This window comes from Bipolaris zeicola (genome assembly GCF_000523435.1).
Source record: "Bipolaris zeicola 26-R-13 unplaced genomic scaffold scaffold_20, whole genome shotgun sequence".
Taxonomy (NCBI): Eukaryota; Fungi; Ascomycota; class Dothideomycetes; order Pleosporales; family Pleosporaceae; genus Bipolaris; species Bipolaris zeicola.
This window is the reverse complement of record NW_006912069.1, coordinates 45,742-60,498: the sequence shown is the minus strand read 5'-3', so window position 1 is coordinate 60,498 and position 14,757 is coordinate 45,742. Positions and strand designations below refer to the sequence as shown.

The 14,757-nt window shown below is 50.0% G+C and overlaps 5 protein-coding genes across 5 annotated transcripts; 3 read left to right on the top strand and 2 right to left on the bottom strand.

Moving 5' to 3' along the window:
• Nucleotides 1-69: 69 nt before the first annotated feature.
• Nucleotides 70-2,586, top strand: COCCADRAFT_87142 (uncharacterized protein; the record flags this gene model as incomplete). Its single annotated transcript, XM_007710668.1, has 2 exons — nucleotides 70-252; nucleotides 304-2,586. 2 exons carry the CDS (start codon nucleotides 70-72, stop codon nucleotides 2,584-2,586), a joined length of 2,466 nt encoding a protein of 821 aa, XP_007708858.1.
• Nucleotides 2,587-6,079: 3,493 nt separating this feature from the next.
• On the bottom strand, nucleotides 6,080-6,643 carry COCCADRAFT_33828 (uncharacterized protein; the record flags this gene model as incomplete). Its single annotated transcript, XM_007710649.1, has 1 exon — nucleotides 6,080-6,643. One exon carries the CDS (start codon nucleotides 6,641-6,643, stop codon nucleotides 6,080-6,082), a length of 564 nt encoding a protein of 187 aa, XP_007708839.1.
• A 1,472-nt stretch (nucleotides 6,644-8,115) lies between these two features.
• Nucleotides 8,116-10,120, top strand: COCCADRAFT_33827 (uncharacterized protein; the record flags this gene model as incomplete). The annotated part of the gene is made up of 6 exons (XM_007710648.1): nucleotides 8,116-8,421; nucleotides 8,470-8,541; nucleotides 8,592-8,678; nucleotides 8,731-8,862; nucleotides 8,912-9,763; nucleotides 9,812-10,120. 6 exons carry the CDS (start codon nucleotides 8,116-8,118, stop codon nucleotides 10,118-10,120), a joined length of 1,758 nt encoding a protein of 585 aa, XP_007708838.1.
• A 376-nt stretch (nucleotides 10,121-10,496) lies between these two features.
• On the top strand, nucleotides 10,497-11,900 carry COCCADRAFT_87115 (uncharacterized protein; the record flags this gene model as incomplete). The annotated part of the gene is made up of 1 exon (XM_007710667.1): nucleotides 10,497-11,900. One exon carries the CDS (start codon nucleotides 10,497-10,499, stop codon nucleotides 11,898-11,900), a length of 1,404 nt encoding a protein of 467 aa, XP_007708857.1.
• A 526-nt stretch (nucleotides 11,901-12,426) lies between these two features.
• On the bottom strand, nucleotides 12,427-13,278 carry COCCADRAFT_87021 (uncharacterized protein; the record flags this gene model as incomplete). Its single annotated transcript, XM_007710666.1, has 2 exons — nucleotides 12,427-13,076; nucleotides 13,131-13,278. 2 exons carry the CDS (start codon nucleotides 13,276-13,278, stop codon nucleotides 12,427-12,429), a joined length of 798 nt encoding a protein of 265 aa, XP_007708856.1.
• Between the last annotated feature and the right edge of the window lie 1,479 nt (nucleotides 13,279-14,757).

Sequence of the window (14,757 nt, the reverse complement as noted above, 5' to 3'; positions counted from 1 at the left end):
ATCATGGTAAGCTACTCTCGGCACTCGCCTCCTCCATCCACCCCAATGCTAACACCCCCATAGCAGGCCATGACACCCATCACCCCGCTAGAGCCGGGCATGGAAATGTTTGAAAGGGGAAAAGCATCATCCCTCTTCTCCGCTGCTCTAGCGGCCCGCTCCTCGCTCGAGCGTCCGCTTTCTCACATCAGCGTTGCCTATACCGACATTGAAGACGACTCAAGCGAATTCGAGGAGTTCGGCGGCTCTTCTGTGCGTGTCCGTGTTCCGCTGAGTCTGTGCGTCGGTGCTAACAGCCTCCAGAGCGACAACCGACGAAGTCAAACAACAATATCAACTTTTGAAGAAGTGACTACCCCAGGAGAAGACATCCGACCACAGTTTGCTTTCTGGCCAGAAATAAAGCCAGTAGAAGGCCCAAAGGGTCCACATCTGTTTCGTGCTTCGCAGTCCTCGAACGAGTTCCCATACGATGATGCGCTGCAACTGTCTCCCCTGCTACCAAAGCAAACACCACTTCGCCAACAAACAGCATTCCGCGAAGCAACTCCAGAAACCATTGTGCCTCAAAAAGAGTACAACAACATCGCCCTTGCCGTAGCCCACCTTGACAATGCCGAAGTGCGTGCCTGGACTTCTCAAGATGTGGCTACCTGGATGTACCAGAATGGATTTGAAGACGACATCATTGACAAGTTCATCGGACACGACATCACCGGCGCCGTCCTCCTGGATATGCAGTTTGATGATCTAAAAGAGTTGGAGATCCAGTCCTTTGGCAAAAGACATCAGCTATGGAATCAGATCGACTCGCTCCGCACCGCAGAAGGTCTCATCTCTCCAACCGCGCCTGCCGCCATCCCAACCCCGTTTGAAGACATCGAACGCCCTTGCAAAGAGGCAAGAAACAGATCAAAGAGCAAGGGTCGGAAAGCCAGTCGCCGTGACAAGTCGCGCGGCCGCAATCTAGGAGACGATCTCATCACGCCTGCGCACTCCGTCTCGATTGTCGCGATTGAACAGCTACTGCCCAAGCCTCACGTGTGCGCAAAGGGTGAACGGTGCTCCAAGTGGAAGAAGCAACAAAGACAGCTCGCCAGACTCCAGCAGGAACACGGCTTTCCCATCTCTCCCGAAAAGGGTGGCCACATCTTCATTGCCGGCGATCCCGGCAACGCCCAAACTGCAAGCCATGCTGTCGAGAACGTCCACCGCCCCAACTCAGAATCTGCACCGTCGGTTGTGGTCCCGTCTGTGGTTGCATCGTCCGACGTGCTAGGTCCTGGCCAGCTACCAGACTTCTCCCTCCAAGATCTGCAAAAGTTTGAGCAACGCGACCCGCAAGACAATGTGCGACAATTCCTCACTCTGCAGGGCCAGCAACAACCTTACCAGACCGCTACTCCAATCGAGGCACCTCCCACCCCGCCAGCCGAGATATACCCACCCCGTCCATTCTTGGTGATACCACAGCAACAGTACTGCCCGCCGGTTTCGGCCTTCTCCGCATCTACATCGGCACATACCACTAGGTCGTTCGAGCCATTCGCACACACGCCGTCGACACCAACTCTCCACCCTCCAGAGTTCATGCCGGCGCCTCACTCGAACCTCAAGAGCCTTCCCAAATTGACCATTCCCCCGGCACGTGCAATGTCTGTCCAGCCTGTCGGCAACCCACGTAGCGGTGCTCCGGTACACCAATACCTCGCACCGGACAGCGCCTTTTCACCTTGTAGGACAGCTTCACCAGGCGGGGTTTACCGATTCGGCACGCCTTTCTCCGAGATGGATGTACCTGTGACCGCCGTGCAACCAGAGCCTCTCAGCCGCGACACAAGCCAGTCCGTGCCCCCAAACATGCAGTACCAGCCCCAACTCCACAGGTCTGGCTCGCGTCACGACCGGCGACGCCCATCACTGCCCATGCCAGCGCTAGCTGAAGAGCGCGTGTTCAGCCCAACCGCCCACTCAGATGACGACACTTTGCGCGAAACCATCTTCGATGACTCAGTTAGCCCCGTTGACAGTGCCAGCTCATCACCGCTCAAAGCCACCAAGCCATTTGACATGGAGGCCCAAGACACCGTTGCACCTCTTCATAAGGGCGGCTTCGTGTACAAGGGCGTCAACCACCATGGTTGGATGAAGAAGCGCCGAACCAAACTCTTGCGCCATGAATGGCAAGACCACCACTTCCGGCTCCAGGGCACGCTGCTGGCCATGCACCCCAATGAGCTTCCTTCCTCGTCTGCACTGCAAACCATTGATGTAGATGACTATGCTGTGGCATGCTCGTCGCTCGCTTCAAACAAGCTCTCAAGCAAGCTTAGGGCCCTCAAGCTCTCTTCGGGTCATCACAAGGACAAGTCGGCTGCCAACGCGCCCGCCTTTGAGTTTCAGCTTGTGCCCACCGCTCCTGGCAAAGGCGATGTCAAGAAGCTAATGCCTAACGGCAAGGTTCAACATTTTGCCGTCACTACCAAAGACCAGAGGATCGACTGGATGCGTGAGCTCATGTTGGCCAAGGCTTTGAAGGCCAAAAGCGACGGCTATCAGGTCAATGTCAATGGTGCTAACATGTAGGGTCACCACGAGAATGTTTCTCAATTTTCCTTGGAGTTTACTTCGATTTTTTGTCCCTTCCTTTTCAGCAAGCGAGCAGGCGAGTTTTGATTCTCTTCTTCTTTTTCTTTCAAATTTCCAACGTTCTCCACTCTCAAATTCTTTTTTTTTAGCAGCACACTTTGGTGAGCTGATCATGACCCGCTATTATACCCTTTTACGTTCTGTTTCTTTTCTTAGTATACATGTCTTGTTTTGTTTTTCTCGCGTTCCTTCTCTCTACATGCTTATTTTCAATGCATACATCTAAAGACTTTGAACGCTCAGCGGGGCCGCAAGGTCAGAGACGACAACTAGTTTTGGTTTTGGGCATGGTTAATGTGTTGGAAAGATTGCATGTATGGGGGGTCATGCTTAGCACAGACATTCGCGCACTCATTTATTGGATATATTTGGGGTATGGCAGATGTTCGTTGTTGTTGTTGAAAAGCTACTGTTTATATTGAGGTATTGGAGGTAAACTGTGTTGGGAGAATGCCATGTGAGGAGAAGAGAGCCAGGAGAAATCGAATATTGGTATTGTAACGAATGAAATGACTTTACGACTTATCTCTGTCTTGTGTGGTGAACTCTTCTTAGATTGCCTGCGGCTGGACTTTCCTGTCTCGTCACTAGCCATCCATCTCTATTATTATTTCGAACGGCAACAATCATTCCGTCCCCACAGTTGTTCGTTGACTTGGACCTGTGCCGCATACTCACATAATGAGCCCCCAACTCCTAGGCACAAAATAGAAACTGGACAAAACAACACCAAAATGTATCAATACTCACATCTCGGTGTCCGATAACCATCCATGCATGGTACCTTGCATCCGGCCCCCTCCATCAATCTCTGTCGTACCACCCAACCCCCCCTCAACAAAAAAAGACCACTAATTACCTCAATTTTGCCTGTATCTCACCCACCACCAGCACCACCCCCGCAACCTCAAAATACAGCCTAACTCCCAAAATACAACTTTGACAAACGCGGCATCAGCAATACAGATACGGCGCCCATCACACGTCCTAAGCGAAACACCCTGCTCTTCCGATCCAAAGAGAAACGGAAGCGCGATAATTTGTCATTACCCGATTCCCGAGCCAGCGGTAACTTCTTTTTGGGGGGGGGTGGCCCTTTTCCATCCCGTCAACGCATTGACGGCGCGCTCGAACGCCATCCTAGGGACCCCCCTCCCATGCAACGAATGCGAGAACGAAGTTATGTCACAAGAACAAGGGGGTGAGCATAATAAGAACAGTCAAAGAAGAAGCTTGCAAATTCATGACTAAAAAAGATTGGACATAGTGTGGATTACGAAGTTTTTTTTCAAATTGTTTGTACATACGTAGTAGTAGTGTGTGGATTGCATAAATCGTTTCTTAGGGACGGGCAAATGGATTCGGACAAAGTACTGTACGTACGTACGATAGTATAGCACTTAGATTTGGAACTTCTGACCTTTGGTAGTTGACTCGAAAAATAACAACAACAACACACCCCCAGCCAGCCCCGGCGTCTGGAGGGGCTCCACACACACCTCTCTCTCACACACTCTTTCACACACTCTCGATTGCAATCAACTCGTCTTGGCGTGCACTTTCAGCCCCCTCACCCCCCCCCCCGCCAATCTGCTAGTAGCCCACTTTTTTCTTCCCCTCTCTCACTCTCTTTTCGTCCCCTTCATTCCTCTTTTTTTCTAGTCTTTCTTGTTGGAAATCCCCCCGCTTTAGCTTTATTATTAGCATGTTCAAATAAAGTGCTAGGGTAAGTTTGTATGCAAGTTATCTGCAACCCTTGGTAGCCCGTCTCTCTCTCTCTCTTTCTCACTATCGTGTTAGTGGGGGTTATTTTTTTGAGTTCGGTTCGGGAACGGGCGGTTGGGTTTGTAAGTAGTGAGCCGCGTTTTTGGTCGATACGAGGTTGGGATGTTTTTTTACTTGCTTGGGTTTGGGGGCTACGGGGCTAGGGCTAGTAGGGAAGCTATTATTTACTAGGGGATTTAGTGTACCGGAGTTTTTTTGTGTAGGCGAGGGATGGGAGGGAAAGTGTTGGTGGAGGTGGGTTGAGTTTGGGGGGGGGGGGAAGGATAAGCGGGGGTGTGTTTTTGGTGTTTGACAAATTGGGCAGAGGACGAGGTTTTGGGGGTGTGATTTTGTTGTGCGTGATGCGGATGCGGACGCGGATGCGAGGTTGAGATGTGATGAGGAGTAAGTACCTATGGTTTTACTGGAGATTCATGCGTGGATGAGTGCCAAGGGGGGAAAGGTGGGTTGCGATGGTGAGGGTATTTGGGTTTCGAGGGTGTTGTATGCTAGACAAGGCATGGTTTGATGGTTGTGAAAAAACTAAAAATGTGAGTAAATAAATACGATTCCAGAGAATGAGAACAAAAACATCAGCTTCCGACTTGTTGGAACATTAATGTTGTTCATTAAGGGTTTCAAACGGTGTCAGCAGGTTCAGCATGAACTTTGTGGGTTCAATATGCATTACACACAGCCTGATTCATTTATCCGTATCCTAGCCCCACTGAAAGTTTGATCGCACACATCACCTTCATCACCAATTTTCCATGCCTGTCCCTCCCTTAGTCCGGGTCATTCCGGTATATCACTTTAATATCAAAGTCACAAGCTGTTTATCCTGGCAGGTATTTCGGCACAACTATAGCGAACATGTGAATGACAGCGGATACCTGTATGAAAAAAGAGTGCCCTGTCGCTGGTGCGAAGCACCCTCAGAGGTTGCAGCAGAAAGTGGTACTGACAGCTGTCAGAATCGCTTTGTGTAGCGTAACATGCGAAGATACGGGTATGGGATCGGGATGTGATTGACCATGGTTACGGGTCATGACGGTGTAATTGTGTTGATGTTTGTTTGATTCATGGGATATGATCGTGTGTCACGACAGTTGGTGTCAGGTGGTGCGGTACCAGAACAAGGGTGCCAGAAAGATCAAATAGACCATTCGGTTTGACTATTACGTCGAAGTAAATGATGGAAAAATTGCCCACGCCGTTCGTTCATGGGAAAGGAGAAATTTGGTACGAGTCGACATGAGTTAAACTAACTAAGCGAAGACTATATCCAAGAACCAATACAAGAGCAATTTGCGTGACAAGAGACCAGCCCTCTTCCCAACATGTGTGGACATTCTCCCGTACCGTAGATGCCAACAAGAAGAGGGATACCAGTCCTGCTCTGTAGTAGATACCAGCCAAATGCTGGACCATGCCACTGTATATGGCATCAAAATGAAGAGCTTTCAAATAGTATACACTATGCGACGGATTGATATATGTTCTGAAACAGGCGCCCAAATATGATAGGTAGAAACTAGAGGATGATTGGAGTGCCCGTCGAGTGTATCCAAAAGAATAAGAGTTGTTGTGATAAGAACATGAAATTACAACATTTTTTGTGGCCTTTCATCGTGACCTTTGGAGGTTGTTGACATTGACGAGATGCTTACTTCCCGGGGGTTTCTGGCTCACGTTTCTCAGCAGCCATACCATGTGGGATACCGTAAGGGCGGTCCCAGGTTGGCAACTGTGGCTCAGCCTCGGCTTCGCGCTTCTCAGCAGCCATGCCATGAGGGATGCCATAAGGACGTGGCCAGGTTGGTAATTGCGGCTCAGCTTCAGCCTCACGTTTCTCAGCGGCCATACCATGGGGAAGGCCGATAGGACGTGGCCAGGTTGGGAGTTGTGGCTCAGGTTCGGCTTCGCGTTTCTCAGCGGCCATGCCGTGTGGCAGACCATAAGGGCGCGGCCAGGTTGGGAGTTGTGATTCAGCTTCACGCTTCTCGGCGGCCATACCGTGTGGGATACCGTAAGGGCGTTTCCAGATTATTCCGGCATCAGCATCGCGCTTCTCAGCAGCCATGCCATGAGGGAGACCATACGGGCGCGGCCATGTCGGGAGTTGCGGCTCAGCTTCGCGCTTCTCGGCGGCCTCGACAGGCACTGGAAGTGCTGCACTGGAGACGGTGGCCGCGAGGATAGCGGAGGCGATAATGGCGTTGAATCTCATGATGCAGGATTGGATTGCTTAGTCGTCCGATGTTGAAAGTTGGAGCCGCAGATCGATTCGGGACCGAATTGTTGACGGTGATCGTTGAGATTGTACTCGATGATGAGGACAGAATTACTGAGAATCCGTATAATTTAAGTTCGAAAACGATAAAGCATGTAGTGAGTCGGGAAGTTTGTTGGTCTCAATAACATCAATAGACCCCATGGTGATCAATAGATTCACAAACAGTGAAGTCAATGGCTATTCAGGCAATACTAAACCGTCCGATCAGGTGAAGGAAAAGGCAACAAAGGGATGCTTCTTGATAGAAATGGGTGCGGACCAATGGAAAGAAAGTATCCGTCAAAAAGATACCGTTGAGATCACAGATGCTTTCGATCGTGACGAATAGTCTGATTCCAGAACGCTCTTGCCAACCAGCAATGTATGGAGTGGGTACAGCTCTTTCTGTCCCTTCAAGATTCATGAAAGGGATTACTGCAGTTATCAAAGAGGGCGTTGTGATGGAGGTATGTCGTTAAGATTACCTTTTCTGGGTCTGAATAGCTTCAATAGAAACCGTGGGCTTGGCACGAATCACGAGCGTCCAACGTCAGCCTCACCACAGGGCGTTCCCTTTGGTCGAGACATGACCAGGCTGCGGGGCTCAATCGATGGTGTACGCTATAGTTTTGGCGCAAGATCCAGACACCTGCGGATATTAAGGTGGTTCGTTTACAGGATTGCCATGTGCTGAGAGTAAGTACTGCGCATGTTAGCGCAACGCCCGATATGTAAAGCCAATTATGCGAAGAAAGCTAGTCACTGAAGATTATGAAATATAATCAGACGTTTCCAGCTCAATTAGGATAGGCCTCTGTACTCATAACACGGATGCTCAAATACAAGGATATGTATCGTAAGAAGCTTGGCCCAATAGTAACACCGGGGTGACTGTAGATAATCGAGCTAACTTTATTTAAGGAGTATCATCTTGTAGTTCATAATATAGGGACAGAACCGTAACAAATATGCTTGCTGCGTGCGTTCATGCAGATTGCCTTGGGGATTGCTAGGTGCATGTCCCAACTATCCGATACAAGTATTGCAACCCTTGAGAAAGGACAGTGGGCGGCCATTCCGATCCGACTTGGATCTTTTGCGATAAAAATTACACATGTCTGCGTCATCTCAGTCTCATATTGATGTGGTTTACGCCTTGAAGGAGGAAACTCGCTTTTGAGGAGAATCGGTCGACTGGTGTTAAGCGCAAGAAAGTTGATCAAAACATGTGATACATGCTTCTAGATACCTCCGCAAGTATATGCACGACTCGTCTTGTCGCAATGGCTGCTGTACATGAAGTGGTGGGGTAACTGGCGAAAGTTGGGAGTTGATCCAACTGATTGAGCTAGCGCCGCACGTGGCTTCGCGCCGAAAGTGCACGCGAGAATTGTCGCGAATAATAGATGTGAGACAACCATGAAAGCATGCATGTCCGAATAGCCAATACGACAATTCCGGCATTCCGGAGGGTATGTTCCGGCTTCCAAAGGCGCTCACCATGGATCCAGTCGTCCTGTCGAATTGATAGCAATCACAGTCAACGGTTTATCACCACCCAGACCTCTGTTGAGAAACCGTACTACATCACCACACCTATATTCTATGTCAATGCTGCCCCTCATGTTGGCCACCTGTATACCATGGTTCTTACCGATGTAATCAAGCGTTGGCATGTACTTAAGGGAGAGAACGCTATTTTGTGTACGGGGACAGATGAACATGGCCTAAAGGTGGTTCCGCCTCACAAACATAATTGACATTCACTAATCCTCCTGCAGGTACAAAGAGCAGCAGCTAAGGCAGGTGTCGACCCAAAGCTGTTTTGCGACCAAGGCGCCGAAATCTTCAAAGTACGCATGTATGCAAAGCGAGCCCCACCATTGATACTCACTCCTCAAAGGAACTTGCACAAAAAGCGGAAATCACAAATGATCATTTCGTACGAACGACCGACCGCGAACATAGGAGTTCTGTAGAATATGCATGGGTATGGGGCTATATATGTACTGCAGAACAGAAAGTTAGCTGACGGCGCGTAGTACTTGTTACAAGAGAAGGGCCTCATATACGAGCAGAAACATGAGGGCTGGTATTCAGTCACAGACGAATGCTTCTACCCACAGTCTGCTGTGCAGCCATACCTTGACCCACCGTCAGGACGGAAGATAATGGTATAACTGGGCCGATTACTTGTTGCCGTTTAAACTAACCAAACCACAGACATCAATCGAGACAGGTAGTGAAGTGGAGTGGTCTTCTGAAGAGAATTATCACTTCCGTCTTTCAGCCTTTCGTGAACATTTGCTAGATTTCTTCAAGGAAAACCCCGAATGGATCACGCCTGAACATCGCATGAAGGAAGTTGTGCAAGCGGTTGAGTCGGGTCTGGAGGATTTGTCAATTTCCCGGCCATCCGATCGACTGACATGGGGAATTCGAGTTCCCGGAGACGATTCACAGACTATCTACGTATGGCTTGATGCGCTCATGAACTACGCTACAAAGGCAGGTTACCCGTGGACTCCCGGGCACGAAAAAGCAGGAGGCTGGCCCGCTGATTGTCACGTCATTGGCAAAGACATTGTCCGCTTCCACTGCATTTATTGGCCAGCTTTTCTCATGGCACTTGGACTTCCCCTTCCAAAGAAGATACTAACCCACGCCCATTGGACTCTTGGGGGATCAAAGATGTCTAAGTCGACTGGCAGGGTAGTAGATCCTTTCCATGCTCTCAACAGATACGGACCAGATGTCATGCGCTTCTACATGGCTTCTGAGGGTGGCATACGAGATGATGCTAGCTATGATAACGACCGCATCATCAGCATGTATACCAAATTTCTGAATCAGCAACTCGGTAACCTTGCTTCTCGTGTTACAAGAGGTAAGAAGTGGAGTGTCCGGGGTGCTATTGAGCGTATAGGTCAAAGTCCGAAAGAGATTTGGGAAGAAGGTCCGGGTGCCAGGTTCTACAACAATTCACTTGCTACTATCGCTTCAGAAGTAGAGGCTTCTTTCGATGCTTACGATCCACGCCAAGCCGCCTACCAGATATGCAATTTCGTACGAGGAGTAAGATACCAAGCACCCTTGCATTGTATCACTACTGACGTCTAGAAGTCGAATGCATTCTTCCAAATGTCAAAGCCCTGGGGCAAAGTATTACATTTCGGCCCTGGTGAGCCTGGCGAGGAAGTGGATAAGATTATCTATCTTGCCTCTGAAGCGCTTCGCATCACTGGTATCCTGCTCCAGCCCTACATGCCGAACAAGACAAATACTTTGCTCGACCAGTTAGGTGTACAGCCTGATCGCAGAACGCTGGAATACTGCAAGCCTGGCGCTGATTTGGACTATGGAACTCCACTGGTGGAGCTGGGTGGGATGTACAAGGGTGTGCTGTTCCCACCGCTCACAAGCCTCGAGTAGTCCTTGTACATTTGTGTATGATATGTTATTGTAATCATAAAGAAAGACTAGGAAATGAGACATGAGGATATGATAACTAGGTTCAGTAAAAGCTTCAGTTGTCTGGGTAAGACCCTGGTTTCGTCGGTTAGTTAAGCGTTGATAGGTTGATACTGCAAGCCCAGCGCCAAGACCGACATCATCGCGCGCGACCTAAACATTTCTGAAGAAACAATCTCAACTCTGACATTATCACAACCTTGTCACCACTAATATCACCGCTTTTGCTTTGCGCCTTCCATCAAACCCAGTCGCAAATACTTCTTTTTCTCACTTGCATACCAGCGAAACGTGTAAATCAGATCGCCAGCGCTTTCCCGCAGTCTCACATTTCATCATGGCCGCGCCTAAGCCGGGCGGCTTCAAAATGTCGCTAGGGGCCCTGAAGGCGAAGCCAGGACTAAAAGCATCTCCAGCGCAAAAAGACAACAAAAAACCAAAGGCTCTCCTCGGCGACGATGAACCGGACGATGCGGTCAAACAGCAAGAAATTACAGGATGGGACGCAGCAGAGGGTGGCGCGGTTGATGCCAACGGCAAGAAAGAAAAGGAGCAATTTCGCGTCATCCCGGTGCCGCCAAATCGCGATTGGCGCGCAGCAGCACGGCGGAAGCACCTTGCGAAGGCGCCACATCAACAAGCGCAGAACGAAACGGTCGACGAGAAGCAAATTGAGGAGCCCAAGTACCAGTACGGGCTGACGGTCATGAAGAAAGACGATGCACAAGAAGACGGCTCTGCAGAGCCTGACGCGCCGGAGCCGATGGAGGTAGAGCAAGACAATCTTACAGAACAAGAGCGGCTGGAGAAGAAGGCGCTTGAAGCGCTGATAACGGGCAAATCGGCTGACAACGAACTCGTAATACCTGTACAGACCGAAGAGGAGGCATTTCAACACGACTTGCAGAACGCGCCCGAGGCCCCTACGCTCGAAGCCTACGAAGCTACCCCAATCGAAGGATTCGGCGCAGCGCTACTTCGCGGTATGGGCTGGAAAGATGGCGAAGGAATTGGAAAAAATGGCACCTCTGTGAAGCCGAAGGAGATCAAGCGGCGACCAGCTTTGCTGGGCATTGGCGCAAAAGAGGATGCAGCAGTGGGCATTGAGCTTGGGGAATGGGGCGGCGGCAAGGGCAAGGGTAAAGGCAAAAAGGTTGCCCAGAGTTACAATCCAGTCACGCTACGAAACAAGCATACAGGCGAGATCATCACGGAGGAAGAACTCAAGGCAAAACTTGAGAATCAGAAATTGGTGGAGGAGGAGAAAGCCTCAAAACCAAAGAGCAAATACGATGATGATAGCGAAGATGAGCGCAAGCACGAGAAGCGGAGGGAGAAGCGAGACGATCGGGACCGCGACCGCCGACGCGAAGACGACTACGACAGCGAGCGAAGACGAGACAAAGACCGTCGACGCGAGAAAGATGATTACCATGACAGCGACCGGCGCCGCGACAAGCGACGAGAGCGCACCCGCGACGATGACTACCACGACAGCGAGCGACGAAGAGAAAAGCGCAGAGACCGCAGCCGCAGCCCCGACGACCGCAAAGACAGGCGTCGGGACCGCGATCGATATCGCAGCCGAAGCCGGGATTCCAAATCAAAAAGCGACCGCCGGGATCGCAGTCGTAGTCGCGACTCGGATGATCGCAGGAAAAGGAGAAGGGAGAAAGAATACGAAGATGATGAGAGATATGAGAGGAAGAATAAGTATAGGGATAATGGGTATTATAAATGAAAAAAAAACATGTGGGTTTATGCTAAACGGGAAATCGATCATTCGTGGAATTGCATATATGCATTTGTTGATGCAGTGGAAAAAGCATGAAGGGTTTGATTAGATTGCATCATAGAGATATTGTAGAGTTGAGTAATGAGACGATACCCCCCCTTCTACATGCATGAGCATGTAGTCATGGTTGGATTTTAAAGCATGTATTCGTCTGATGCAAAGAATATCTTCATTTCGATGCCCGTAATTAAATCAGTTTAGGGGATGTATTCATTCCACGTATACTTCATGTTCAGTGTATTCTAGTATTAATTCTACATGTTCCTACGCATGTGGAGGAATGTCCATGCTGAGAATTTAGAAAAGCAAAACCCAACCCATATGCTTCGTTGCATTCTCGTCATGATACTATTATACAATGTAGCTGAAAAACAGAAAAAAAAGACAGCAACGCTAGTGGTATATTTACTCATTTAATCATGCAATCACAAAGATAAAGGAGTCTTAGACAAAAAAGAAAAGATGTGATGGTCTAAAAGTTCCTCGAGGGGAGAGGAGTAGGGTAGGGCGCACCCATGCGAGCGTTGTCGGTAGTTGAATGCGCCTGACCGCCTTCCTCCAACATCTGCACCTCTGTTTCCTTGGACTGGTGGTGCTTTGTGCGCCTGGCGGGCAGGAAATCGATGAAGAAGCTGGCGACGTAGAAGCAATAGGTAAATGCAATGATCCATTCCAGGACAGCAGCAACGTTCCACTTGTCCTGCTTAGAGCAAACGCCAAACGCAATGACGAGACAAAGTTCGAAGATGATGAAGAAGAGCTTGATCCAGAAGGAGATGCGCAGAATGGATTCCTCACGGTAATGAACACCCAGGCGTTGGTATTCCCAGCAGATGAAGATGGCACTGATGATGTAACTTGCAATGAAGACGACAAGGAAAATGTTGTGCAGGGTGTTGTGTCGTTTGCAATCGAAAATGGTGAGGAGGATGAGACCGGCGGCACCGGCGACAGCGGCGACGGTAGCGCATACGGAGTACAGCTTCTGCCAATTGGACGTGTTTGGGCGGAGTTTGTTGGTGTGTCGCAGCCATCGCTCGAAAATGAAGGCACAGTCGAATGTTACTACCGTGACGACAGACATTGCAATGAACATGGGCTTGAGCGTGTCGGCACCAATATCTTGGTTGTGTTAGAACATGCAGAATTTTCTAGCATATAATGAGGATAGCTTACCAGAGATGTATGGGATATGCTGTCCTTCGCTCATTGTTGAGTATATGGGCTTGCCAGTGGAGGCCCAATACACCATCATGGCGACGAGCATGCCAATCCATACTATCGAGGAAAAGATGGGGACGACCCAATAAGAAATTCCGAGCATTTTTTTCTTCTAATGGTTGGTTCGGAGGCAAGGAAGTGATTTTATCGGGGGTTGAAAGGATCAGAAGACGGGTAAGAAGGAAGGAAGTGGAGGTAGGAAAGGACGGAACACACGGATCAACAATAGGGAACCAGCGAAGGATTAATGTACAAGGCCAAGGACGTAAAAGCACAAGATGACTCCACCGCAAACCGCACGAAGATTCGGACGCAGGGCTGGTGGTGATGTTGCCCAGCGGTGGCTATGATGTCAACCATGACCATTGGCGCGGCTGCTTAGCCAGGTTTGGTAAGATGGCGCCAATGTCCGCGACAACGTCACGTCACCAGCGCGGCCGAGCCCTTCCGATTGCGTAGAGGGACGACGACTAAGCCACTCCTCGGGCATATGAGCAAAGTGCGTGCTGTATGTAAGCATATAGGTTGATAAGCATGTATGTTTGTAGTACATAGGTAGTGTACTGTACTAGGCACAGGGTTGCCTAGGGAATTAAAGATGTGCGCGGGTGTGCATGTAGTCGCAACGCCGACTTTTTGCTGCGGCACGCTACGGCAGGTCTTGTCGATCGTCGGTGATAGGCGTCGAGGGAAGATTTGGAAGCCCGATGCGTGCGGTGTTGCCCAGACAAATCGTATATGTATAGTATTTGGGTCGCAACCAGGTGCGGCACTTTGTCCGTGATCGTCCGGTCCGCAAAGCTCGACAAGTCGACAGCCCCACGGATACAAAGTATTAGTGGCACTACATGCCGTGTAGTATACACTACTACACTCACACTCACTTTGCCTTTTACCGGATTTTTTTTCCGCTTGGCTCGAAGCAGCGGCCGTGTGACGTAGAGAAGCCACCTTGTCCCCTGAGAGACCTGTGGAACCCTGAATCAAACCACCTTGGGGCCGAAAGAACAAGGGGGGGCCATGGGCGAGGCCAGACGGCGGGCGAGGCTTTTTATGATTATTATTTTCCCTAGCTCGGCATCCGGACTGAGGCCTTCTCCGATATGAGGCTGGGCTCGCAGGATTTGGATCTGTCTTGCCGCACTGTTCGTATCGCAGAGGCGTGCATGTGCATGCATTGGCTAGCCCGACTGCTTGTTTGCACCTTTGGTACTACTAAATGGACCACTCTGCAAGGCGAATGCAGGGTCGGCAACCAGACGAGCGAAGAGAAGAGGGGGCATATTGCGCGCAAACTAGCCGATCAAGAGCCAAAAGCGGCGCAGAGGAACTGCCTGTTGCTGCAGGTCAGGTATTGAAAAAGGACGTTGAGAAGCGACTAACGAAGCCGACGCGCGTGTTGCAAAGGGCAGCGAACCACGCTTAGAGTGTGTTGTGGAGAAGCAAGCGGACGGGGGAAAAAGGCATTAGTAGTGGGCTGGCGGTTTCGGGTCATTGGCTAGGAAATTGGATGCAAACTATACAGTGTAGGTGAAGCAGAGCCGGGACATGGAGGGAGGAGTTTGCCTGCGCCACAGGGTGA